We start from the raw sequence: 26,290 nt of genomic DNA on the forward strand, positions 1-26,290 counted from the left end.
ATGTCAGACCTTTTCTTTATCTCAAGCTTCTATTTCAAAGTTAAGGGGAGGCATTAACGCTTAGCTGATTCTTTTGAAATACCCTTAACGCATATGGAAACCCTTTTCTACCATCCACCGATGCGATGGTGAAAAACAGGAATCATGTGCTTTAGATACGAGTAGTCCCCCCTGCTTGCAATAAACCCGTTTAGTCCATGGTTGTTTCAATAACCTCATGCGGATGGGGTTCACCATATTTACGATAACTCAGCTTGGGATGTGGACTTTAGTATCTCAAAATGGGGAAGTTAGAAATGCATGTGTACTTGTTCGTCGACCGATCATGAACGGTTGTCTTGGACCGGTCGAGCACCCGAGGCAAAAGGTTGATGCGCCGAAGGAAATAAACTGCCCTTCGTAATTCGGGAGAGAGACTCTTCCACACTGCTCTCTCTCTCTCTCTCTCTCTCTCTGATCTTTTGCTCCTTAATAGAACACGGTGGTCTACCCTAGCTCTGCACTAGCTATTGCTCTAAACTTTGTTTCGTTCTGTTGGTGTCTGGAAGCGACCGACCGATCCTGTTACGTCAGCCAACCAAACTCAAATCAGTGGGCAAAGGAGAAACAGAAATCGGCAACAATATGTAACCGCTGTGGAGAAACAAAAGGAAAATAAACAGAAAAGCATTCGGTAATACAAGCTTGGGTTGTCTTCTTCCAACGCTCTACAAATCGACCTCAAGGGTATTTAGGAAAGACAACGTGAAGGGTGAGGTAGATTTTCCAAATATGGAGCACCAAGAGGGAAGCTTCTCAATAGCTCGTGCTACTTTAGGTGTAACCCTGTTCACGTCCGTCCTTAGCTTTAAGAGAGGAGAATGGGGCTCCCCAGCCTCCTGAGAAGAATATGTACCGTTTCGGAACCAGAAGAGGGTTAAGCTGAACACTGTTGGCGAATCCTTCCCGCCCGAGTACTGTATGATGTGCCATCCATCCACATCGCTTTTGTCACTTCGTGGGACCAACTCTCGGGAGGCTCCTGCAACATCAAATGCGCTATATAGATGCATGCATCACTGATTACATTGAAGAAATGAAGAATCGAGCGGGAAGCAAATCATAAGCAATATGAAATAGAAAAAAAAAACATAATAAAATGTTTTAACATTTAGCAAGGCAAGAATGTGAACAGGAAGATGCTTCGGATAGTAACTCAAATAAATGATGCTACCGATGCCAAGAAATTAATCCATTCCCTGTTACGGTCAGTCGGTCACCGATACATATATTACCACAAAGACTTCGCATCCATTTCTAATAAAAAAAAAAAATCTTTACTGTGATTAAGAGAAAGACACCTTAATCAATTCTTTTTTAGACGTATAATCTTCACGATGGTGGTAATGCAAGTAATTGAACTCTTTATGGTAGTGATCATTAGGTCACTGATATCATATTGCCACAAGAATTATGAGTTCATTTCCCAACAAAGATCAGTAGCTTATTATGAATAATACCAGAAAATAGTGTAAACTAATGTAGTATCCAAAAGCAAGTGTAAGAGTGCACATTTGGCCTTCTCGACTGATATGCATCATATTGGCCCTCAAGGGTATCTAAAAGACAAACAAGGGACAGATATTTTTGAGGCACTAACCACATAAACAGGCACAGCAAAAAAAAAATTCAAATACATGCATTATTGGTTGAAGTATCAATTCACCTCCAGCTTGCTAATATGACTTTGAGAGGTGATTTAAACAACAGGTGAAATCAAATTTACGATGCAAACTATGATCATAGTTAGGACTGTCACAGTCAGCTCCTTGCATGCAAATAGATGACAAAAAACAGACTCAGAAAGGTATGACAAACCTTCAAGCTTAAAGTTTTGAATTTCCTTTGTATTGATTGCAAGAAACCAGCGGGTTGATATTCTAGCGTCAATTGATACTACTGTGACCCTGTCATTCCCCTTGGTATCACTTTCAACACGCATTGTAGGGATCTCAGACTCGCTCCATCCAGCTTCAGAGTTGTCAAAACTCGTGCAACCATAATGGATAGTAAACGTCACTAGATCAACAATCCTTCCTTCTCCACAGATAAAACCTTCACCATGCAAATTCTTGACTTCTTTTGTCAATTTTCCAGGTGTCAGGGAAGACAAGGACACATACGATACTGGATTTTGCAACCCACCATGTTTATTTGTTACTTCCACAACATGTAAAACCTACGGCAATGGACAAAGAAGCATTTGAGAAAAAGATTAAGGAAAAGTTGCATAACCACATATAGAGACATGAGCGCAAGCTAAAATTACATGGGGAAGTACTCATATAGCTTTTCCTTAGGAGTCGGTTTCTTGGTTTAAATATCACGAGAATTTCAAGTAGGTGTCCAATTTCATACGAACAGGGAATTCACAAAATCACGAAATAGATAGAAATAACTGGAAAGAAAAAGGCTGACGATTGTGTAATAGTATGAAGCAATTCTACAGAAAAGCGCCAGCAATACGACTTGAAACTAATCAAATTACCTGGGAAACTAGTGTGAGCAAAAGCAGCAACAAAAACACAGCGATTACTTTTCAAACATTAGCTAGCATAGACAGTGAAAATGGAAGATGAGATCATAAGCACATAATGAACCTTAGGTCCAACAAAAGGCTGGCTTGGAAACTTCTACTGTCCAATCCTTCACATAATTTTATTACCGCAGTCTCCCAAAATTAAATCTCCACAAGGCTAGAAACTTGGGAAAAACAGACAACTTAAATGGAAAGTTGGCACATTCTTTTCAAAAATGCTGTTGGAGACGCTAAACAGTTAAACCTCATTAAACAACAATGCACTTAATAAAACCAGCAGTAAGTTCCAACGGAAAGAACCTTTTCTACCAAAGCTCCCATTGGCAAGAAATGTCATGCACAAAGGAAAGAAACAGGAGGAATCGCTTGAACAGCATATAACTGCCATTAAAATGGCAAGACTTACATTCATAGCTCTTGCAATATCATCATTAAATGGCGGTAAAAGATTGGTTGTTACTGATGCAAGTGCAAGGACAAACAACGCTAAATTCACCATAATGATAGACTTCTTCCCACCTGTATAGTTAACCAACAAAATCAACTCTTTATTTGAAAGTGAAGATGAAACAAACAATACAAACTAGAAAAACAAGACTAGACCAATAACAGAAGTAAGACAGGTGAAATGCATTACAACAGAATAGTCAACTAAGAAACAAGCTAGGTTTTGGTATTTGTCCAACAATCCTTTCTCAAACCTAAGGCCTTGTTTGATGGACAGGAAAAATCCTGTGCATCGGGTGAAAATGGTAGGGGCGGGTGAAGTTTAACTTGGTGAGTGTAAGACGCTTCAAACGTCGTGGAATTTCACCCGAAAAAATCGTACGAACGGGTGAACTTTAACGTGGAAAAAGTATGACCTGTGCAAGTCGGACTTTTTCGCGCAGATTTTTTTGAGAGCCGTTAGGGCTCTCTCGTTCTCTCATTTTTTCCCCTCTTTTCCCTCGTCGACGCCCTTCTTCCCCTATCCTCTCTCACTGCCTCACCTCGCTCGCTCTCTCGTTCCTCTCCTCTCTCGCTGCATCACCTCTCTCGCTCTCTCGTTCCTCTCCTCTCTCGCTGTTCTTTCTTCTCCCGCTCTCTCATTCCTCTCCTCTCTCGCTCTCTCGTTCCTCCCCTCTTTTCCCAACGTCGCCAGCTTGCAGCCCCAGGTGAGCCCTATGCGCCTCTTTGTCGCTCTCTCACACGCTTGTTTGGTGAAAACCCATCTCTTTTTATTGTTTTTCATACGCAGGCCTTCATCTGCAACAGGAGATTTGGGTTTATCCCCCTTGGCTGCTCCTTTACTCAGGTATGCCTCTCACAACAGGAAATTAGCTCTGCTCTTGCTTTTACTTTTTGTTTCCTTTCCCGTATGATGGTTTTTTATGGTTTTCCCCTATCTGGCTTCAAGTTACTGTGTTTTTTTCGACTTGCTTGTCTCTGTAGGCTCTCAATTTTTTACCTTGTGCAAAATCGCCACTTGTTTGGTGAAACTACTTGTTTTGGTTCTCTAAAAGAGTTTTTGGTTCACTGTTCTCAGAGCAGACGTCCTTTCCTATTATGGCATGGCATGCTGTCTGGCACATTCCTGTTGCCTCGAAAGTGATTATCAGAGCTTCTTAAACCAGCAAATGAGCTGGTTTCTGAGCTGCATAACTATTCTTTTCTGAATTATCTATATGACAGTATAATTTTGACCATAAAGAAACTTTCATTGGCCAGACATATTTCCACACAACAAATGTTTAATGTGCTTTGACAAGCAAAGATGACAAGAATTACACACGATTGCAGCTTCTAGTTTTGAAAGTTTAACTGAGTTTAATTCTTATGTTTGTAAGATTCTGTAATCAATTTTATAAAGGTTTTGTGCTGGATTTTGGTCAGTGATTGGTATTCATACAAATCCAACTACTTAATGATGCTTTTTAATTCATGATTAGTATGCTCGTAGAACTGATATCTTTGGTCTTTATCAGCCAAGGCTTTCAATGAATTTGGGGAAGTTTTGTTGGAATGCCGTTAATCTCAAGTGTTTCTGATATCTTCTTCCTTTTTGCCTTCTTCCTTTTGCTTTATTTGATATCTTGTTTACGGTTGATGATGCATGTTCCATGGTTCGAATTAGTGTTTAAAAACATTTTTTTCTTTTTGTGAACGTATTAGCATGTCTGTTGTTTCGATTTTTCCAAAATTCAGTGCTCATTTGCTTTTTGTCTTTCTAATATGGTTTCTTTTCCCTGCTATCGTCTATCAACTTTCTTCATGCAAGATTTTTCATACTGAAAACTGTAGTTGTGAAGAAATATTGTAAAAAACATTACATGGAAGACAGCGGTACATCAAGGGAAAATCTTACGTGGACTGAACCACAAATGGACTACTTAGTCCAGCTTCTTGTGGAGCAATCACGCATGCCTGGTATGAAATCTTGTGGAGGTTTGAAGTCTAAAGCGTATACAGCAATTGAAAAAAGCATGATAGACAGATTCGGTCCAGAATTCAGTAAAGACAAAATAAAAAACAAATTGAAGTATTCCAAACCCAACTTGACAGTCATGAAAAAATTTTTGAATACAAGTGGGTTTGGCTATGACCCAATTAACAAATGTATTGATGTCGACCCCCAAGTATGGAGTGACTACATTGAGATATGTTGTTACGTTATGTCTAACATGGCTTTACTTGTGCCACTGCAATTTGTTGTTTTGGAAGATCATCTTCCAATTTGTACCCACGTGCCCACGTGAAATTGGAGGAGAACAAAAAAAAAACAACTACTAACGGTTACGAAAAAAGTCTCTCATGCATTTTACCTTGTGCACCAAACACAGTTAATTTTACCCTGCAAAAAACTACCATGTCATCAAACAGGGCCTCAGATTAGAGGGAAAATTTTCATCCTGTATTTTTTCCTAGTTTTTTTTCCCATGGTAAATTTACCACGTTAAATTCTTCTCCGTCATCAAACGAGGCCTAATGTAAGAAAACTGCATATAAAATTGACATCCGTCCAACATATAAAATTTTATATACAGTTTTCATTAGGTATGAACCTAATGTAAGAAAACTGCACATGAAATTCATAAACTGTTTGTGAGTTACGCCCCTTGTATCATTGTCTTGTCCATATATGTACTATTTCTACGTAAAGGAGCAGTCTACACCAGGTCATGCATCAAGCCAATGCAAAGTGTGAACTCTTGTTGTTGTTGGATGCTTCCTACAGGTGTTCCAAATCCAGAAGGATGAGTTCCAACATTTCGATTCCTAGTATTGTGAGTCTCTGCCTCTTCCTCTTACGTTTCTCCCTTATGTGTGTGTTCAGATGGCGCATACCAGAGGAGGGAACACAAGAGAAAGAGGCAGAGGCCCTCACAATACCAAGAATCAAAATGTTGGGATTCATCCTTCTAGAGGAACACCAATAGGAACCATCTAACAACAACAAGAGTTCATTATGAACACTTTGTATATGATCACTGGCTTAATGCACGACCTGATGCAGACTGCTCTTTCAAGTGGAAATAGTACAGATACAGATAAGACAAGGAACCATGGTACAAGGGGCGTAACTCACAAACAGTTTATGAATTTGCATTCACCAAAGTTTTATGAAGAAAGGCAAAATTGATGATACAGAGGAATGGATAAAAGAGACCGAAAAAAAAATTACTACTTTGGATGTGCCTGCGGACAAAAAGGATCAGTTTGGAACCTTTATGCTGAAAAGAGATCTTGAATTATGGTAGCAGACACAACACGTGGTAAGGTTTGCTGATCACGAAGCAACTTAAGAGGAATTCAAAGAGGCGTTCACACATGATTTCATACTAGCATTCAATCGAAAAAAACATATGCAAGAATTTTGGAACTTCAATAGAGAAATATGAGCCTGCACGAGTACGTGGTCAAATTCAGGCACTTGGAGAAGTATTGTCTACATGTTTATACTACAGACCAAACCCAAGAGATTTGAATGATGCAATTGATAAGGACACGCTCTGAAGAAGGCCAGGAACCAGGACAACCAACCATTTTAACAATCTCCTTCATAAGTCCTTGAAAATCTCACAATCTTCAATACGGGACTAAACTTTTGGGGTGCTATAGCATTCAAATCCAATATACTTTTAACCATTCGAATTTGGATCAAATACGAACAAAGAAAAGTCATATTTGAATTTGAATCCGAATCCAAAATCCAATTTCACAATTCGAATCTGATCTAAATCCATTTTTTATATTCATCTCTGAATCTGAATCCAAATTTTGAACCGAATTGAGCCAATTTTCAACCAATCATTGCAAGGAAACGATATTACAAGGCTGATTCCAATCAATCTTGCATATGGCAGATTCATGCTGTATCAAAACAAACTGTAGTGTTGCATTTTCTTGGCTTTCATTGGCATAAGAGGAAGCATTCTTAATTGGTCTAAAAGTGCATAAGATAAAATAATAGTATTACACTGAAGCATGGATAGCTACAAGGCTTCAAGCTCAAAAATCAAGGAATTTGCCTAGGGTTAATGGGGTCCATTAGCCAATTCAAACTAGGGAATAGCCAATAGGAAGTTCTATTTGTGGACAATCATAGCTACAATTTTAGCCATGTAACTTTATCATAAGAATGGTGTATCTTGAAAATCTCCAATATTAGTTGGAAGCATACAATTGACAGTTGATATATTTGCTTTAGTGCTCAGCATGCAAAAGGGCTTCAATGATATAACAAAAGGGTAGAGTCATTATTTCATTTCCTTGCACATTTCATTCAGATTCCTCTTATAAGAATAAACCACACTATGAAAATGAATGAAAATTACTTTCCTCATAAACATTTTCTAAAATTCTTATCATAATAAGCATAATTATTTATGCAATTATTCATCTCGCCTAAACCATGTTATCAATGTTGCTTCATATCCAAGCCAATAAGATGCATGGCCGATATCGGGTTTTTATTTTTTTCATTTTGAAATCAATTTAAAATATTTTATCTTTCAAGTTCGTGAAATCGAAAAATAGGGAATTACAGGCCAATATATAACAATATCGATCAGCCAATATGCCATATCAGCTAAGTCACACAGGTACGTGTGATTTTCCCAAGTACCCATGTTGGTACACGGGTATGTGGGTATGGCTGCATTTAAACTTAATTTTTTCTTTAATTTTGATTTTTTTTCCTTCTTTTTTATTTCCCTTCCACCAAAATTTTATATTTCCTCTTATTTTTCCTTAATTTTGACAATTTTTGTGGACTACTAGATATATATATATATATATATATATATATATATATATATATATATATATATATATATATATATATATATGCATGTATGTATGTATGTAATTAATGTATATTGTCTACATATACACATTGTCGTACTCCGGTACCCAAGTTTTCTAAATTCGCCGCCCACTTTGCCATAACCATACCCATGTGACTTAGCATCTCAGCAAGCCAACTCATATAGCACCATTTTACGACAAAGGGTGTCACCCATTCTCTAAAGCTTGTCCATGAAGTCTATCTTCTTTCCAAAACCAAACACAAAAAAAAAGAAAAAAGTTTTCATGATGGTAAACATCAATCTAGCAATTGGATAAAGTAGCTTTCACAAAGCAAGGCAATCACATCTATCCAGGAAATGAAAATATGTGACTTACGCTGGCTTTTAGCTACACAATCCTTAAAAAGGGCAAAAATTCAGCATCTGTAAATATTATAAATATGCAAGAGCAGCGATGCCCAAAAGGATGATGTAGATGTAATGTACAAGGATAAAATGATCGATTGATACAAATTACAAAGACAGAAGCAAAAAATAAAGGCCGCCAAGTCCTTAATACTTCTAGAAAGGTACAAACAACAGGGAAAAATTAGGAAGTAGTCACAGTGATAAAGTAAGAACCTGAAGGGTGTATGTAAGGTAGCAGATACACAAACCCGAGGCAAACAACTGCTGCAACACATGAACCAACAACAGCATTCCCCAGCCACTCAGGTGTACCACCTGGATTCCTAGTTTGCATTTCAAACAAAATCAAGAACATGAATTGCATGACATGATGACAAGGGATAATCAGTTATTTCACAAACAAAAAACCACATTTTAGCAGTATTTTCGAAAAAAAAAAGGTGATACTAACCTCTATACAATGTCCCATAGGAAATTCGTCCAAAACACTGGTGGATCATTGTTTGTTATAAAAGCCAGACAAGTCAAACACCCATACAGAAGTTCACTTAATTTCTTTCTACTTTTTTGCTTTATATTAGTTGTATGTTTTTGTAAGTACATAAATCTTCAATTTGACTGCCAAGGTTAACTCATTGTGATATTTTTCACAACTCCATGATGTTTTGCCTTTCTACTGATAACTGTGACACTGGGTTAACCCCATCAGCTGGTCATGTTGGGTATTTGCATTTTAGTAGTAGAAAGAATATAAAGCAGATTAATGATACACACCCACTTTTGAAGTGCATACGTATGCAGATGCATGTGGATACAAGATAATGACTGAATGTCATCTTTGCTTAGATGCCAAATGTTTGGCATATCTGTTACAGAATATCAGAAGTGTTTAACAGAAAAACTAACTTCTAATTGTCATGGTCTAATTCCTAACCATGAATGCAAAAATCATCTAAAATGTGATTCTCTGACACATTTAGATGTCATGGTAACCATAAAATGCCCAAAGGTATATATATCCCATGGTTTTGTCATCACCAAAACAAATAAAATCAGAGTTTTTTCAGTGACAATTTTTCAAGCAAGGTAACTTGTAAAACATGTCTCCATAATTGATTTGCTGCTCTACAAGTATAGAGAAAAGAAGGGTACTAGCCAAAAGTAAAATAAACAAATACAAGGAAGAATATTTACCTGTCAAAACGAACCATAATGGCAATCAACGTTCCCAACAATCTAATTACAGAACCAGCAGAAATCAAGACTGGTAGAACCATGCCCAAGACCAAAGTGACAACCTTTAGCTGCTTCGGTAATCTCATAGGTGATAATGTTGCTTCTATTAGACCATCTAGACATGCAAATGACAAAGAAAAACTCAAAAAACATTTGCAAGAACATTGTGACTAATATAGACACTTAGGCAGAAGACTCACATGCAAAAGCGGGTGAAACTAGCCAAATAAGTGCCAAGTATGAAGATCCAACTTTAAAGTAATTGCCCAATATCAGAATTACGAACCACTGACATAAGCCTGCCTTGAATAGCCATCTTTGGGCCTCCCACTTGACTAGTTCGATTTCACCAGGAGAAGGGTGAGAAAATCTCGCAAAGTAAACATTGTACCAGTACTTTTGCAGCACTTGATAGCCAAGATGTTGTCCACTTAGTGCCCCAATTAGGGCAGGAGCACCAAACAAGCCAACAACTAACCATGGATGTGCAATATATGGCACTGGAGAAGAACACATAAGTGGCAGCAGAAATGCCACAAGAATGGACAAGCTAAGGGAAAAAAACCACATGAAAAGAGTGCCTAGACAAGACAGGCACAATGATTTTGCAGCAGATGAACCACCCATAATTAGTGAAGCTATCCATAAGAGAAGGGTTTGCATTATCACAGAATTATAAAGCATAGTTGCAAAGTTTTGTCTATACACAACCATGTAAGATCCCTGAAATATAACATGATCAGCAGGAGGCAAAATGTCACTAGAAGCAATTGAAATGGATTTACAATCTAAAATCCATTATTTAGGAACAAAACAAAACCCTCAAGCAGAAAAAGAAGGCATCGGCTACATATTATATTTGGCAAGAATGTGGCAGACCAACTAAAAAAAAGCAACCATTTAACTTAAACCAATATGTTGCAAAGTTGACGTAGATCAGAATAAGATTCCAAGGGCATTTAGAATGTTTAGTTTAAATCCCACAACAAAAATGCCCGCAGACTCTGGCATCATGCATTCCTAAACTGGCCGCTATGTGAGGCCTTATATAAGATATACATATAACTATGTCACACGGGTACTCCTCCTAAGGAGGAGTACCCGCATGGTACCAGTACGGGTACGGGTACGGCTATCGGTGTGCCACTAATTCGGTCAACGCGGTACCGGGTACGGTCAACTTACCGGGGTTCAAATTGGTCCACTTTCGGACTCGGTCAACCTTGGCCGAGTCCAAAGATGTCCAATTTTGAAATTAACGATTTTAAGTTTTTAACTTTTAAAACTAATCTAACGTTAAATTGATCGAATGAAGCCCTAAACCCTCGACATCTTCTTCCTCCTACCCATTTCACGAACGCTGCATTTGGGGCGACCGGCGACTTGGGTGGACAAACGGCGGCGACCAGCGACGACCGGTGGACGAACGGCAGCGACTATGGACGGTATTAGCTTCGGTTTTGCCGATTTCTTCTATTTCCTGTCCTCCTCCGTACCTCCTCTTCGTTCCTTCCCTCTCGATGGTTATGACTTGTCTCCTCCTCATCGTTGATTATATGTTGTGCGCCTCTTCATTTCTTAGATCTCGTAGTTACGTTTTTCACAATTTTTTCATCGTTGATCGTGTGTTGTGCGCCTCATCAGTTTTTCATCATTTGTTCTCATATGCATCAGTTTTTCACATCATTTGTTCTTCTGTGTGTGTTATTTACAACATGTTCAATAGAAATTTTGTTTTTTTTTGTGCGTTATTTACAGCGTGTTCGATTTTGGGGAAGTCTTTGCCAAAGTTATTATGTAAAATCGTGACTGTTTGGGGAAGTTTAGTGACTGATTCTGTAAAAATCTTGACAGTTTGGGGAAGTTTAGTGACTGATGGTCATCGTGTTCTTTTTTGCGTGCGTCTTTGCAGCTCTTGTTAGGTGCTTTTCATATAAGTTGTAATGGCTGATAAGGAAAAAGAAACGATGCCTACGAGTGGAAGTGGAAATATGGCAAGCAGCAGTAGTAGTGTTAATACCACAGCATTAGAGTTGGATAATCCATCTCAGCCTCTTTGGCGGTATGTTGAAAAACTTGGAAAAGCACCAGGTGGCGGTGCGAATATAATATTTTCTTGCAATTTCTGTAATAAGACGTTCACTGGCTCTTATACACGTTGCAAGGCACATTTATTGCATATTCCATGTTTTAGAATTCGACCATGTGAAAAAGTTAGCAAAGAATCGATGAAGCAGATCAAAAAAGAACACGATGCAGCTGAGATGAACAAATCTTCAGCCAAGTCAAGTGAACTATATGTTCCTCTTTATGCTATTGAAGAAGGTGAAGATGCTTCAAAGAAAAGAAAAATGAACATGGCAAGCAGGGCTACCAAAAAATTAGAACAAGTATTCAAAACTATGGGAAGGGCATAGATGGATAGAAGAATCGGAAGGTTTTTTTTTGCAAGTTCACTTCCTTTTAATATAGCCAGAAGTCCTTATTGGAAAGATGTTGTTACAGGTTTAGCTAATTGCAGTTTGAGTGGTTATGTACCCCCGAGTTCAGAAAAGTTGAGAACAGTAATTCTTGTTGAAGAGAAGGCAAACATCGAAAAATTATTAGAGAAGAAGAAATTTTCATAGAGACAATATGGAGTATCCATTGTTTCTGATGGGTGGACTGATATACAAAGACGGCCACTGATCAATTTTATTGCTTATTCGCTTGATGGACCAATCTTCTTGAAATGTGTTGATGCATCTGGGGAGTATAAAGATGCTGAGTATTTAAAAGGGTTATTTATAGAAGTCATCAAAGAAGTGGGTGAAGATAATGTTGTGCAAATTATTACTAATAATGCTCCAGTTTGCCAACGAGTAGGGATGAATTTGGCAAGTGATCCCAAGTATAGTCACATATTCTGGACTCCTTGTGTGGCACACAGTATAAATCTAGCACTTAAAAGTATTTGCAACCCATCAAAAGATGATACAAATGCTGGTATATTATGTTCTTGGATTGGGGAGCTTGAGCATGATGTCAGAAACATCAGAAATTTTGTTGTAAACCACAACAATGCTCTTGCTATATTTAATAGGCATTCTGATTTGAAATTGTTGAAGGTAGCATGGGAGTTTTATCGGAGTGATGACATTATGAAGGCTCAACAAATTAAAAAATGTATTTTAGAAGATGAATGGTGGGATAAGATTTCATATTTTCTGCAGTTTACAGAGCCTATTTGGCAGATGTTGACAGAAGTTGACAAAGGGCCCATGCTTCATAGAGTTTATGATATGTAGGATAACATGATTGAAAAAATTCAAAACATCATTTTTAGACAGGAGAAGAAGAATGTTGCACTTGATGATTCTGAGTTTTTCGATCATGTGCATAAAATTTTAGTAAGAAGATGGAATAGAAGCAATAACCTTTGCATTGTATGGCACACTCCTTAAATCCCAAATATTATGGACAAACATGGTTGGCAGGAGGCAGTGGTCGTGTTCCTCCTAATCGAGATCCAGAAATATCAAAAAATAGGGAGATATGTTTGGGAAGACTATATTCTAATTCTCATCAGTTGAAGATAATAAATAGTGAGTTTGCAAGCTTCTCTGGTGGAAGAAGTGATTCAGTACAAGCTGCAATGGCAACAGATGAAGAAGATCCTGTTAATTGGTGGTTATGTTTTGGAGCAGCAACACCAAATCTCCAGCAACTTGCGTTGAAGTTATTATCTCAACCTGCAACCTCTTCATGTTGTGAAAGAAATTGGAGCACTTATTCTCAAATTCACAATATCAAGAAAAATAAGCTAACCAGTAAGCGAGCAGAAGATTTAGTTTATGTCCACTCCAACATACGCTTACTTTCACGTACTTCAGATGCTTACAGGTATTTCTTTCTTTTTGTATCTTTGGTATGTATACATAATTACATTTTTATATTATGTTGATTGTTTAAAGTTAATATTAACTTAAAAGTTAAATCATATTTTGATTTTGTTGCAACTTGCAGTTCAGGATCATCCAAGTATTAGGATGTTAATCCAGAGGACATTGACGTGGACCTTGAAGGGGAACATGATTTGCATGCTCTTAATATGGACCTTACAGAACCTGTTGCTCCTTCTAATCTTGATGATGTGACTGAGGAGAATGAGATTCAAGAAAGCTGATGTATTTTGTATGTTAATTATGCGACTGAAGAAAATGAGAATCAAGAAAGTTGATGTATTAGAGAATCAAGACTGATAAATTTTGGATCATGATTTATAAATATGTTATTCTGTTTGTGATTTTTTGATATATATATGTGTGAATGTGTTATTCTGTTAGAAATTTTTTGATATATATATATGTGTGTGTGTGTGTGTGTGTGTGTGCATGTGTGTGTACGGCCGTACCCCCGCACCCAAGTTTTTTTAAAATGGTCCGTACCCGTACCTATGTGACATGATATACATGTGTGAAGAAACTCACGTATATCTAAGCTCCCTTAGCAAGCAATCTATATGCATTAGACAAAAGAACAAGATGAAAAGTTACCCAAACGTATGCCTCAAAGAGGCTACTCAAGTGATAAGCATGATAACCACATCAAAAGAATTGTGAACCTAATAGTCAGTGTTTATATTACCAAAATATCAAAGAAAATGGATTGGTTTTTGCTCATTTCTCCTACAGCTTTCCCGCCTCTTAATTCTGGAAGATAAAGAGAAGTTGCTCCCTTTAATAGAAAGGCAAGCATATTTTCCCCAAGATGCTGAAGAGATCCTGCCTTCAAAAGCTTCATCTTATCATTCTGCATTAGAAAGAGAGAGAAATAGATGCAAAGGATCAAGGCAATGGATCAAATAATCATAACAGTAAAAGAATTTGGACCAGGTGGTTCATCCGTGTCCAACAGAAGTTTGAGCATATCCATGAAATGACATAGATATGCATCTATATCAGTATCATGCCAAAATCGGACATGAAATTACAGATAAATAAAGCCTTAGATGAGACACTGACTGCAGAAGTGTCCAAAGAATAGCACAGGCGCAACTGCTTGAGCTCAGATATAAAATATAGCACAACCCCTCCCTGATTGGTGTTTTCACTGAATGAGCAAGAAAGTTACTAAATCTCAAATTAGAAAATCAGGTAATCAAACCTTTGTATGATAAACAGCGCTATAATCTCCATATGCAAAATCAAGACCAGAGAGGCCAGCAACTTCCTCATAAACTTGAAAATCTGTTGCAGATTTTAACATCCCAGAACGAAATATGTCCTACAAGATAGGTCACATTAAGTAACTTACTCTCCACAAAAAAGGGAATACATATGAAAATAACCAATAACACATGAACTATCAAAATAAAATCACAAAAGTAGAAACCACACTGGAATTAAATTAATTTTCACAGTATTGCTAACAAAAATTCTTTTATATTTCAATGATGAAAACAAGCTTCAAGACAAACCCATCCAACTTAAAACTCAATCTTTTAGGATTCACAGTTGAATTTTGTTTTGTTATCTGGCAAAAAAATGGAGCAAATATTGAATCCAAAGAGACTTTCTAAAATATGTTTTCAACTGATCCAAAACTGATGTCTGCAAGAACCGAAGCTTCTTCGACTCAGTGCAGACTATAGAGCTTCATGTTGAAATTAGAAAGCTTAGGTTTAAGTTTGGTAGTTTTCTGATTATTTAAAAGTTAGAGTCTTCTTAGTCATTTACAGCTTTATGTGTAACTCTCATGTAACGACTCCAGCCGACCCCTATTCTCTCTTTAAATAAGAGATTAGGGTTAGCAATAATATTACGATAGCTCTCTCTCTCTCTCTCTCTCTCTTTCATTCCATCTCTTTTCTCCATCGTCTGCAACATGGTATCAGAGCAGTGAACGGTTGGGGACCTACACAATCTAATTGGGACTTCCTTTCTATACTCTCTCAAGTCTGTTTTTCTAGGGCAGATTTCTGGGAGCAAGTCTACTCACGACTTGGACAAATCCTTTAGCCCAATCTAGGGTTTCTCCTAGATTGATAATGGTTTTTTGAAGTTGTGTGGAGGCAGCCAATGTCGTGCAAGCACTGTGGATGCAGCCAATGTTGTGCAGAAAAAAATCTGAGGGCAGCCAATGACGTGCAGGCAAGTATGATAATTTTTCTTTGTCAATGAAGTCGTGCAATGAAGTGCAGCACGTGTGACGTCTGATTTCACGCTGGAAGTTCTGAAGTTACCTGCATATAGGTATTTTTTTTTGTGTTGTCATTAAAACTATGCACAGCTTTTGGTATTCCTGCTTACGTCTGACTGTGAAAAAAATATATATGCACGCTTAGACGATGTTGGAATAATAATTGCTGTGAAATTGGTGAAGTATAGCAGTGGTTCTGCGTGTGTTGTGTCAGTAGTGATGTGTGGCAGTGGTGTTGCGTGGGATACAATGAAGCAGCGTTGAAGTATGCTGACTTTGTCTGAAAATTAGTTGACCGTTGTTAAAACTGTGCATGTTTGCTGCCTGCTATCTACGTCTGAAAATAGTTGGCTAGTTTTTTTTTTGTGTTCAACCTACTCCACGATCTTTTTTTTTTTTGTTGTGGTCTTCCTATTCTATTACACTATTTCCTGCTATGGCTGAGATTAACAAACCAGAGAGTGGCAATGATCATAAAGGAATTGGAAATCCCTTCTCCTATGGATCTCCTGTCAAGTTAGATGGACACAACTATGAATTGTGGTCTAGGTCTTTTATGTTGTCAGTAAAAGGACATAGAAAGAGGCACATAATTGAAGAGGATGAACCTACTGACAAGTTAGGGAAGTACATGACCTGGGAAGAGGACGACAACATGGTTATGGCTTGGATTATGAATAGCGTTCAACCACAGATTGCTTCTCCTATTACTTGCTATACTACTATTAAGGAGATGTAGGAATTCCTTAGGCAGACATATTCACAAGACAAAAATGTAAGTAAAATTCTTCAAGTTGAAGAGGAGTTGCACAATCTTCGACAGGAAAATCAAGATCTATCACTGTATTTTGCATCTGTTAAAGCGACCTATGAGAGATTGAAATTCCTGTGCCCTCCATGCAAATCGTGTTATAAGTCACACTTTGAACCTACCATGGTTGCAAAGTTTCTCGCTGGCCTGTCTCCTGAGTATGCAGCTACCAAGAATCAGATGCTCACGGGGAGTGAAGTTCTTGATCTCTCTGATGCTTACAATAGACTTAGTCGTCATGCTATTAGCTTGTCCCAACCAGCTGGTGTGACTCCAGCTTCTGCTCTTGCTGTAGGGGGTGGTCGTGGTCAGGGCACCTCCTACAGTGCCAAAAGAAGAGGTATAGGTCGTGGAACTGGCAGTCGTGGTAGGTTCCAATGCACCTATTGTGGGAAGATGGGACATTTGGAGGATCGTTGTTGGGATAAACATGGTCGTCCATCTACTATATCACAGGTAGGGGTATAGTCACCAAACAGGGCAAGAGTCTTGCTCATCCTCCTATGGGCTCTGCACAGGTAGCCACTCCTACTTTGGACGACTCTTCGTCTAGCACAGTACTAGAGACAGTTACAGTTAGTATTGACAGATCTGAGTCTGAGCAGTTTTTGGCACACAAAGCCTCACAGGCTTCAGCTTCCACAGCTTTGGTTGATCGAGCCTTCTCAGCGGGTACATCCACGTCTGGTTCAGGTATCTCTTGGATTATTGACTCAGGAGCATCAAGACATTTCTGCAGTAGACTTGATTCCTTCATTACTTTACATAGATTCTCTCAGCCACGTCATGTCAAAATTGCAGATAGTAGAATGTCACCCATATTGGGTTATGGAGATGTGAAGCTTTCTCAATCCATGACCATTCCACATGTTCTATATGCTCCTGAATTTTCATCTCATTTGCTCTCTATCAAACAATTGACTATTGATTTACACTTCGCATTATTTTTGACCCTGGTTCATGCTCATTTCAAGACTTACAATCTGGGAAGACGATTGGTGGCGGCTAGGAAAAAAGGGTCATCGAAGCTTGTTTTCCATTGCACCAAAAATTTTTGGTTGTACCTATTTTGTTCATATCCTTGGGCCTAAACGTGATAAACTTGCTGCTCAAGCCATTAAGTGTGTGTTCATTGGCTACCCTCGAAACCAAAAAGGGTACAAGTGCTTTGATCCGGTAACTCACAAAGAGTATATCAGTGCGGATGTTACTTTCTTTGAGTCTCGGTCTTACTTTAATCCTACCTCTGCATCATCTGAAATGCCATGTCCTATCCCTTTACCTATCCATCCTATCCCGTTGCAATCCTTTCCATCTCCTACTCTGACTATGAATAGGTTTCAAGATCCTCCATTGGTCTACACTCGGCGACAGGATCCCTCTCATGGTCGACCATCAGACTCTTCTCAAGATGTGAGCTCCACTGAAGTAAGTATGCCTGATGTTGTTCCTTCAGATGACTTGCCTATAGCTCTGCGCAAAGGCAAGAGACAGTGTACCATGCATCATATCTCTCACTTTGTTTCCACTGCCCATCTTGATGATAACTTACAACAGTTTCTTAAGGCTATGGCAGTTCATACTGTCCCAACTTGTCATCAACAGGCCTTCCTAGATTGTAAATGGCGAACAGCTATGCAAGATGAGATGGATGCTCTCGTACAACGTGATACCTGGGAGTTGGTCGATCCACCTGAAGATTGTGACATTGTTGGCTCCAAATGGGTATTTACAGTCAAATATCATTCAGATGGGTCATTAGAGCGATACAAGGCTCGATTAGTGGCTAAAGGTTACACTCAGACATACAGGGTTGACTTCTTTGAGACGTTCTATCCAGTGGCAAGGTTGGGCACTATTCGTCTTATTATTTCAGTTGCGGTACACTCTGATTGGCCTACTTCTGTATGGTGATCTTGAGGAGACCATATATATGCAGCAACCTTCAGGGTTCGAGAAACAGGGGGACTGTAGTAAAGTGTGTCGGTTGAAGAAGGCTATCTATGGACTTAAACAAAGTCCCAGGGCATGGTTCCACAAATTATCAGAGGTAGTTTCACAATGTGGATTTGAATGATCTCCTTTGGATCATTCTCTATTCATCAAGAAGACCTCCACAGGTATAGTTGTCATGATAGTATATGTTGATGACATTTTTCTGACAGGTGATTGTGGTCAAGAAATATCTGCTACAAAGGTTCCTTCAAAAGCATTTTGTCACGAAGGATCTTGGTCACTTGAGATATTTTCTTGGGATTGAAGTTGTGGAGAACAAAGAAGATGTAGCATTGTCTCAAAGGAAGTATGTCCTTGATCTTCTGCAGGACACAGGGATGCTAGGGACCAAGCCGGCTAATCTCCCGATGAATTCTCGTATTCATCTTCATGATGATCAATCAGAACTAGTAGATTCCCGATCTTACAGGTCTCTTATTGGAAAACTGCTTTATGTTACTGTAACAAGACCAGACATTAGCTTTGCTGTTGGAAAATTAAGTCAATTTATGGAAAAACCTAGAAAAGTTCACTGGGATGCGGCGTTGATGGTGTTGAAATATCTAAAATCATCCCCAGGCAGAGGTCTCTTCTTTAAGAAAGGTGAATCTCTAGATGTTGTTGCTTACAGTGATGCTGCTATGCAGGGTCTGTTGATGATAGAAGGTCTACAACTGGCTTCTGTGTCTTTGTTGGGGGTAATCTCATATCATGGAGAAGCAAGAAACAAAATGTGGTCTCTAGATCAAGTGCAGAATCTGAATATAGAGCAATGGCTCAAACAGCGACTGAGATGACGTGGGTTAAATCTATACTAACAAATATGAGTATTCATGTTCCTCTTCCTATGAGAATGTACTGTGATAACAAGGCTGCTACTTATATTGCAAACAATCCAATATTTCATGAAAGAACTAAGCACATTGAGGTGGATTGTCATTATATTCGTGATCTTATAAAAGAAGGTGTGGTGTCTACAGTTCATGTACCTTCTGAAGACCAAGCAGCAGATATGTTTACGAAAGCTCTTCCTATTGGTGATTTCTCTAGATGTTGTAACAAGCTGAGCATGGTTGATATATATGCTCCAGCTTGAGGGGGAGTGTTGAAAGTAGAAAGTTTTGCTTTAAGTGTGGTAGTTATTTGAATATTTAAAAGTTAGGGTTCTCTTTTGTTCTTTTAATAATTTAGTTGTCCTTCTTTTGTAAATGATACAGCCGTGCCCTAATCTCTCTTTTAGTAGAGATTAGAGCATGATAAGGGATGAATCTTTCACCGCCTCTCTCTCTCTCTCTCTTTCTCTCTCTCTCGTTCTCCCCTTCCTCATTACGCAACAATTATCTTAACCATAAAAAATGACCTACTAATACATTTACAATAAAAAAAAAAGGTCAACAGAAGTCACCTCCTATGAGTAAAATCCAGAAGTCAAAACCGTAACCAAGTTACCGCAGAAAAGCATAAATAAAGCATATTAATTAAGGTTGCAAGAACAAATGAGAAACACTGCACCAAATACAAAAAGGCACCTGCCATTATAATGCAAAAAACTTGAATGAGAAGAATACAGAGATAAACCTGTGCAATTATCTGGCCAGATGGATATTTGGCAACAGCTGCAAAATTGTCAATTCCCCAAGGATCTGGCCCACTCTGTCTCACACAATGAAGATTTGTTTGTTATAAAGTCAAATTTAATAACAACTTGAATTTTAGAGCATTTCCCCACAAGATATGGCAAAATATGTAACATAATCATGAATATGAAGGTTGTAAGGAATGCCACTTTTAGTTTGAAATACTTTTTGAATCAAATAAAACGAAATGTTCCATACAAATACAAACACAATGAAGGCAAGGGAATCAAGATCCATAATCATGGATTACAATATATAACTCGCAAGATAGTTTGTGGCAGAATGTGTAGTAAGAACAAATGTTGCCCATTGTTTATACTGCTAGAACAATCCCCTTTTTCTTCTACATCTCCTAAGAATCTTATGTTTCTAACAGGAATTCTTGTTGGATCAAATTGAAACCTCGAAATAAAGGTGTTTGAAAAGGAAAGAATAAGGATAATAAGATTATTGTACATATATTTCCAGAGATGAATAAGTGCATTAATTTCTATGTAGTTTATATCTACAATCTTCTCACCCATATTCTAAAAGTTAGAACATTATATTAATATAAATTATAATAAATATTTTATAACAAGGAAAAGCATCAATAAGATATACCAAGACAGCGATTCTATGACAGAACTCAACTTATCCACCATTTTTGTGACTTTAGTAGGCCTATTGTTTCCAGTGATTGCAATGGCCTCTTAGTTTCTCCCTGTTAAGAAAAAAATCTTATCTAGATATGGTAAGACCCAACCTCATCAATTTTGTTCCACCCTCTTTGTTTCTCCATGATTGCTGGGTACAATCTTAAAATAAACAGAAGATAGAGCTTTCTGCTAAAGAGACCAAAGTTTTGTGGTTTACCAAAGATAAGCTAGGAACTTTCATGTTATAGTACAATTTTATATACTTTAACAATTTGTAGATACCATATTTTTCCAATATAACATCCAAAAATTTACAACATTATGATTTTCATATGCTTAACATTGTTATGTTTTTATTTACTAAAATATTTCAGTTATCATACTTCCAAAAGTTTCTTCTGAAAACTTTTAAAAAAACCATGGATTAGCAAAGATTCCTTTTAAATAATGTTTACAATATAAATTTTCTATTGTTATTTTTTCTAACATAAAAGTGATAATCAATAACTTTGATCACAATGAACTATAAAACATAAATTTTTTTTATTTTTTTCTTTTCATATAAGTCAAACAATAAGCAAGAGATGTCACGACCATTGCTAGTTCTGGTTTTTCCAAGTGACGTCAGTTATAATGGCATCAAGTGCTAGAATGACCAAGCTTAGGTATCTTATTGGTTAAGTTTTTATAAGAAGATGGAGCATGTTCCAAATGAAGGTTAGGAATGCATTTCTAAATGAAAATTTAAATGAAGAAGTTTATACTGATCACTCTGTAAGTATGAAAACCCCTAAGCACAAAGTTATTCAACTTCATAAAGCTCATTATGGTTTGAAATGAACTAACAAAGCTTGGCATAATAATGTGGTTCTAGATCTTGTTTTATTGATATTGCTTCATTTGTAGAAAATTAAATGCAAGAATTGTTATCTTGTTATTATATGCTGATAATATTTTTATCATTGAAGACGATATTCAAGGATAGAGAACATTACGTCCATCCTAAGAGAGAAATTTGAGAACCCAAACCTTGTTTTTTCTAGCAGAGCTTTTAAAAGATGAAGCATAGCCATGGTAAAATCTTTTGTCTAAAACTAAGCTTACCATATAAGTAACTCACAATCAGGTACAATTGATCATAAGCATTGTGAGACTCCTTTAAGTTGTAGAAATCAAAATGAAGATTCAAATGAAGTTCCTTTAAATGACCCTATCCCCAAGGAGCAACTGGTTAGATCATTGAGGCATTTAAGCGGAGGCAGAGCAAGGTGACGAAGACAAGGGTCATGGCCCCCTCAAATTAAGAAAAACCAAAATTAGTAGTTCAAATTTTGAAACATTTGCATTTGCCCTTATGAAATTTTGAAAAAACATAATTCACCCCTGTAAGAATTTTAAAAAATATAAGTCAACCCCCAAAGCAAAATTTGTAGCTCTGTCACTGCATTTAAGTATCACTAGACAAGACATTGCACATGCAATACATCTTCCTAGTCAGTTTCCACATGCTCCTAGTGTAATCCACATGACTGTTGCTCTTTGTTTTATAAGATATACAAAATGAGCAATTAGTAAGGGGGCTAGGGTCTGCCAAACTAGGAGTCTGAGCTCAGTCTGAAAGTGAACCAGATTATTACCATTGGTATCAAAACCAATTTCAACGTTCAGACATGGGGTCCTACAAGCAAACACAAAGGGGGGTTGGATTGTAACACCCTAACATAAGAAAATTTAGTCCCATATTAAAGAGTGTTGAAAATCTTCAAAAGATTATAAGGCGCTGATTAAATTATTAGTTATCATGGTTCTTAGCCTTTTTCAATAGGGATCGGAGATGGTAGGAGGTGTGTTGGGATTCACTAACCTAAGAAGTAAGAACCTAATTTCGAAGCGAAAGTAAGCTGGGTTGTTACAAACTACAAAGGGATCCTAACCTAGTTCTTCTTCCTAATATTAACTTCAGCCTTCAGGATCCAACATTAGGAAAATGTGCTCTGCATGAGTATTGAATTCTCTATCAATTGAAAATAGAGATTAAATATGAAAAGTAGACGTTTGAGCTCCAAAATTTCATATAGGCTGCTTTCGAAGATATGCATGCAGGTCTAGAAATTCAGGTGAGTAAAAAAATAATGGCAGAAGAAAAGAAAACCTGGAAAATACTTGACTTCCCGCCTACACCCATAGCCTCCAAATCAACAATAAAACGCACGGTATCCTTCCATTTATGCTGCATACACAGTTTTCCAGACGAAAAAAAACTGGAATCAATCTTTCATTTGAATAGGAAATGAGATCTTACCAAAACCATGAACAATGAAGATGCAAATAGAGACTGAACCCTTGACTACATGAACCTGGCTAAAGTATTGATACATGCATAACAAATTAAACCAGTTACAAGAAAAATGACAAGGTAAAAGCAGTTTGCATCCTGAAAACCTGTGTTATAAAGCTGTGAGCACCAGTAAGACCCTCCTCCTCACCCGTGTTGAACAAAAAAATGATGGAATGCTTAAATCCATGAGCCCACTGAGAAACCCCTCTGGCAAGCTCTAGCATGACAGCAACGCAAGAACTACAATCACCAGCACCTTCACTGAAACAGTAAAAGAAGTAACTGTAAACACAGAATGCTTTAAAGAGTTTGTTGGACAGTTGTAAAAGATACAACATTTTGTTTTAGTTCAATCACAGAAAACCATCAATTGACTGAAATAGAATGTCTATTTGACACAATTAATGCAAATGAATGAATCTTCCTACCGACAGAAGTGGCTACTATATAGTTTGATACTTTAATTCAAAACAATGTAAAAATATAACATAGAACAAGATCCTTAATGTCAACCATTTTCTGTCAGCATCTTAATGGCAGAAACAGACTTCTATTTTGAGAGAGAGAGAGAGAGAGAGATAGCAATTAAAAGGTTGATGCGTTATTTTAAATGTCACTAGCAAGGGAATTGGAATTTTCTTTCCCCCTATAAAATTGTGTGTTTAAACAGAAACATTGCTAGTGTAAAACATCCAAGAACAAATGTTTTTTACATCAATTTTATTTCAACATATATTATATGTGCATGTGGGTTTGTTGCACTTAGAGGATATGAAAGGAAAATTCAAATATGCCTATTCCATTACCAGTGAAAGTAGTGGAAACCTATGATTATGTCACATGGGTGTGGGATACGGTGAACACACATTTGGCTCTGAATGGACAGGTGCCCAACTGACCAAAAAGATCCAATATGCACTTTTGAGTTCAAGGTGAGCAGTGCCAACCTAGAACCTCAATTACAGTACTTAAGTGCCATAACGCCACTGCAAAATGGAGCTCTCTCCATAATAGCCTCTCTCAAACAAGGGAAAAGGTATTTTTGAGAAATTATGGAGAAAGTGCTTAAAACTTGATCATTGTGTTTGAAAGAGTCCTAGTAGGAGCAGATCACTCTCCATGTAAATAACCGAATTTAAGTAGCTGCATACACGAGCATGTTAACCAAAGTATGAGAGAAAGAAGATTCAGCACGAGTAATCATACGTTGAGAAAACGGTGTCAACATGGGAAGAAACCAAAATTGCATTTTCGTCTGCTTCCGGGAGATATTTTGGTGATATTCTCAACACTACATGTTGCAGAGTTGAATATACCAATGTTCTCCCCTTGAAGAGTCCTCCAATAAGTCGGCTAAAACCAGGCTTGGCCAAGAAGTGGTCGACTTGAACATCAACCTCCCAGTGGGCAGATTCCTTTATCCTTTTCGCAGATGCCAATACATACTAAAATCAAAATTTAAAAAAGAAAAAGCAATTAAGTGAACAAGTAGCTAAGGAAGGGATAATAAAAAAGAATAAAATAACAAAACATGCACCAGCAAGAAAATCAGGCCAAGAAGTCATGAAGTAAATCGGTTATAGTGTCATACACATAACTATGGCCTCCGGAATCGTGTCCTATCGCATAGATTATGAAAGTGGAGCTACATCCATCACTCTTGCTTAATAAAAGAATGTTCCAATAGTGTCTGGGTCCCATGTTTGAGCCAAGTACATATCAAATTTAGGGCTTGACCTTTGCCATACGAAGCTATGTAGTAGTTCTCTGTCATGCAGGGAGAAACATCTATTCTTCGATAACTTATGTTTCACCCATGACCTCGACATATATCCGCTGATGCATCAAGGGCAGTTGGTTTGGCTCATTCTTATACGAGCTTCATCCCGTTCAAATGGATAAACAACTCAATTTCGAGTTTATCACGATGACTTTGATGGCACCCTTCAATTCTTCTGACGGCCACGGAAGAAGTCGGAACAGAAAGCATTCTCACGGCCGTGGCTTGGCGTCAACTGTTACGCAATGCCAGCATTGGTGAACACAAACACACACACACCAATGAAACTCGAAGGACTTTCTTTGTTTCCTTTTTCTTAGGAATGGGGGTGGGCGGGTGGGTGGTGCAGCTACTGCCTACTGGCTATGGACTAACTGTATAGATCTCTCACTAAGTAAATGCGCAACCAAAGGAGGAAGCGAAAAGAAAGCAATTCGAGAAGGGAAGTCAGGAGAGGGAAAGGACAGCAGAAACCTGCACAGCACGATCGAGCGCATCCGACCCGAGGGGATGCGGACCCAAATCCGTTAAGGCCCGAGCGTGCTCGAGGGCCGACAACTCGGAGAAGCCGCGCTTGCCCGCCTGGTCAGCGTCGAGGGGGGGAGGGAGACTGTCGTACTGAACACGGTGGACGAGCCATGAGGCATGGACCAGGACGAGGAGCAAGCCCAGCCACAGGGACGGTGAACCCCTGGACCTCACTCCACCCGCGCGCAACGGCGGGGAGGCTGCATCCCCGGCCGCAGCCGACGAAGAAACGGGAACTGCGCGCCTCATCCCGCGCGTCGGTTAGATTTGAGCTTACGCTGCAAAGGGAGCTTGCGCACGCCCCGATCAGCGTGAATCGAAGAGGAAGGAGTGCAAGCGCTCCCTTTATTTCCCCAGTCGGATGGCGTGCGAAGCACCTTGCTGGAATTACCCTGGAGGAGGGTGGATGATTTCCATTGACTGGCCAACGCAAAACGTAAGTGTCACAAAGCGACTGTTCTCGCAGCCCGCGCGGCAATTTGAAGGGGCTAGTAGTAACAAACACAGGCACAAGGAAACGGGAGGTGGATTTTAATTTGCTGGCCTGCTTTTTTGCCACAATTTTTTGCAGATTTTGTTTTTTCTAACACAAGCCCTTGCTCTTGCTAGTAATTGGGTTTTGTAAGTGAAAGAAAAGCGGAGGTAACATATAGATCCACCACGGAAAGGTTTTCTATAGTTACGTTTAATCCATAACACATGGTCCATTCGCTTGTTAGGGGCCTCAACGTATGAGCTACCATAATCATAATCAAGTGAAATAAGAAGATGGAAAATTAAAATGGGAGAAAAAGTTGGCGCCTCTGTTAGAAAATTTAGAAGTGCACGGGCCCGTTTTTTAAGCCATATCCTCAAAGAAAAAGAATGTTGAAC

The 26,290-nt window shown here is 38.3% G+C and overlaps 1 protein-coding gene across 1 annotated transcript; it reads right to left on the minus strand.

Moving 5' to 3' along the window:
• Nucleotides 1-592: 592 nt before the first annotated feature.
• Nucleotides 593-25,929, minus strand: LOC116253409 (uncharacterized). The gene is made up of 13 exons (XM_031628208.2): nucleotides 25,364-25,929; nucleotides 24,316-24,554; nucleotides 23,214-23,370; nucleotides 22,924-23,001; nucleotides 20,075-20,149; nucleotides 14,656-14,775; nucleotides 14,137-14,301; nucleotides 9,711-10,233; nucleotides 9,469-9,625; nucleotides 8,488-8,597; nucleotides 2,985-3,097; nucleotides 1,858-2,218; nucleotides 593-1,021 (listed from the first exon to the last, which is right to left on the minus strand). The coding sequence occupies exons 1-13, from the start codon at nucleotides 25,664-25,666 to the stop codon at nucleotides 708-710; spliced, it is 2,715 nt and encodes a 904-aa protein (XP_031484068.1). The 5' UTR covers nucleotides 25,667-25,929; the 3' UTR covers nucleotides 593-707.
• Between the last annotated feature and the right edge of the window lie 361 nt (nucleotides 25,930-26,290).

Source organism: Nymphaea colorata, chromosome 4 (genome assembly GCF_008831285.2).
Source record: "Nymphaea colorata isolate Beijing-Zhang1983 chromosome 4, ASM883128v2, whole genome shotgun sequence".
In the NCBI taxonomy this organism is placed as follows: domain Eukaryota; kingdom Viridiplantae; phylum Streptophyta; class Magnoliopsida; order Nymphaeales; family Nymphaeaceae; genus Nymphaea; species Nymphaea colorata.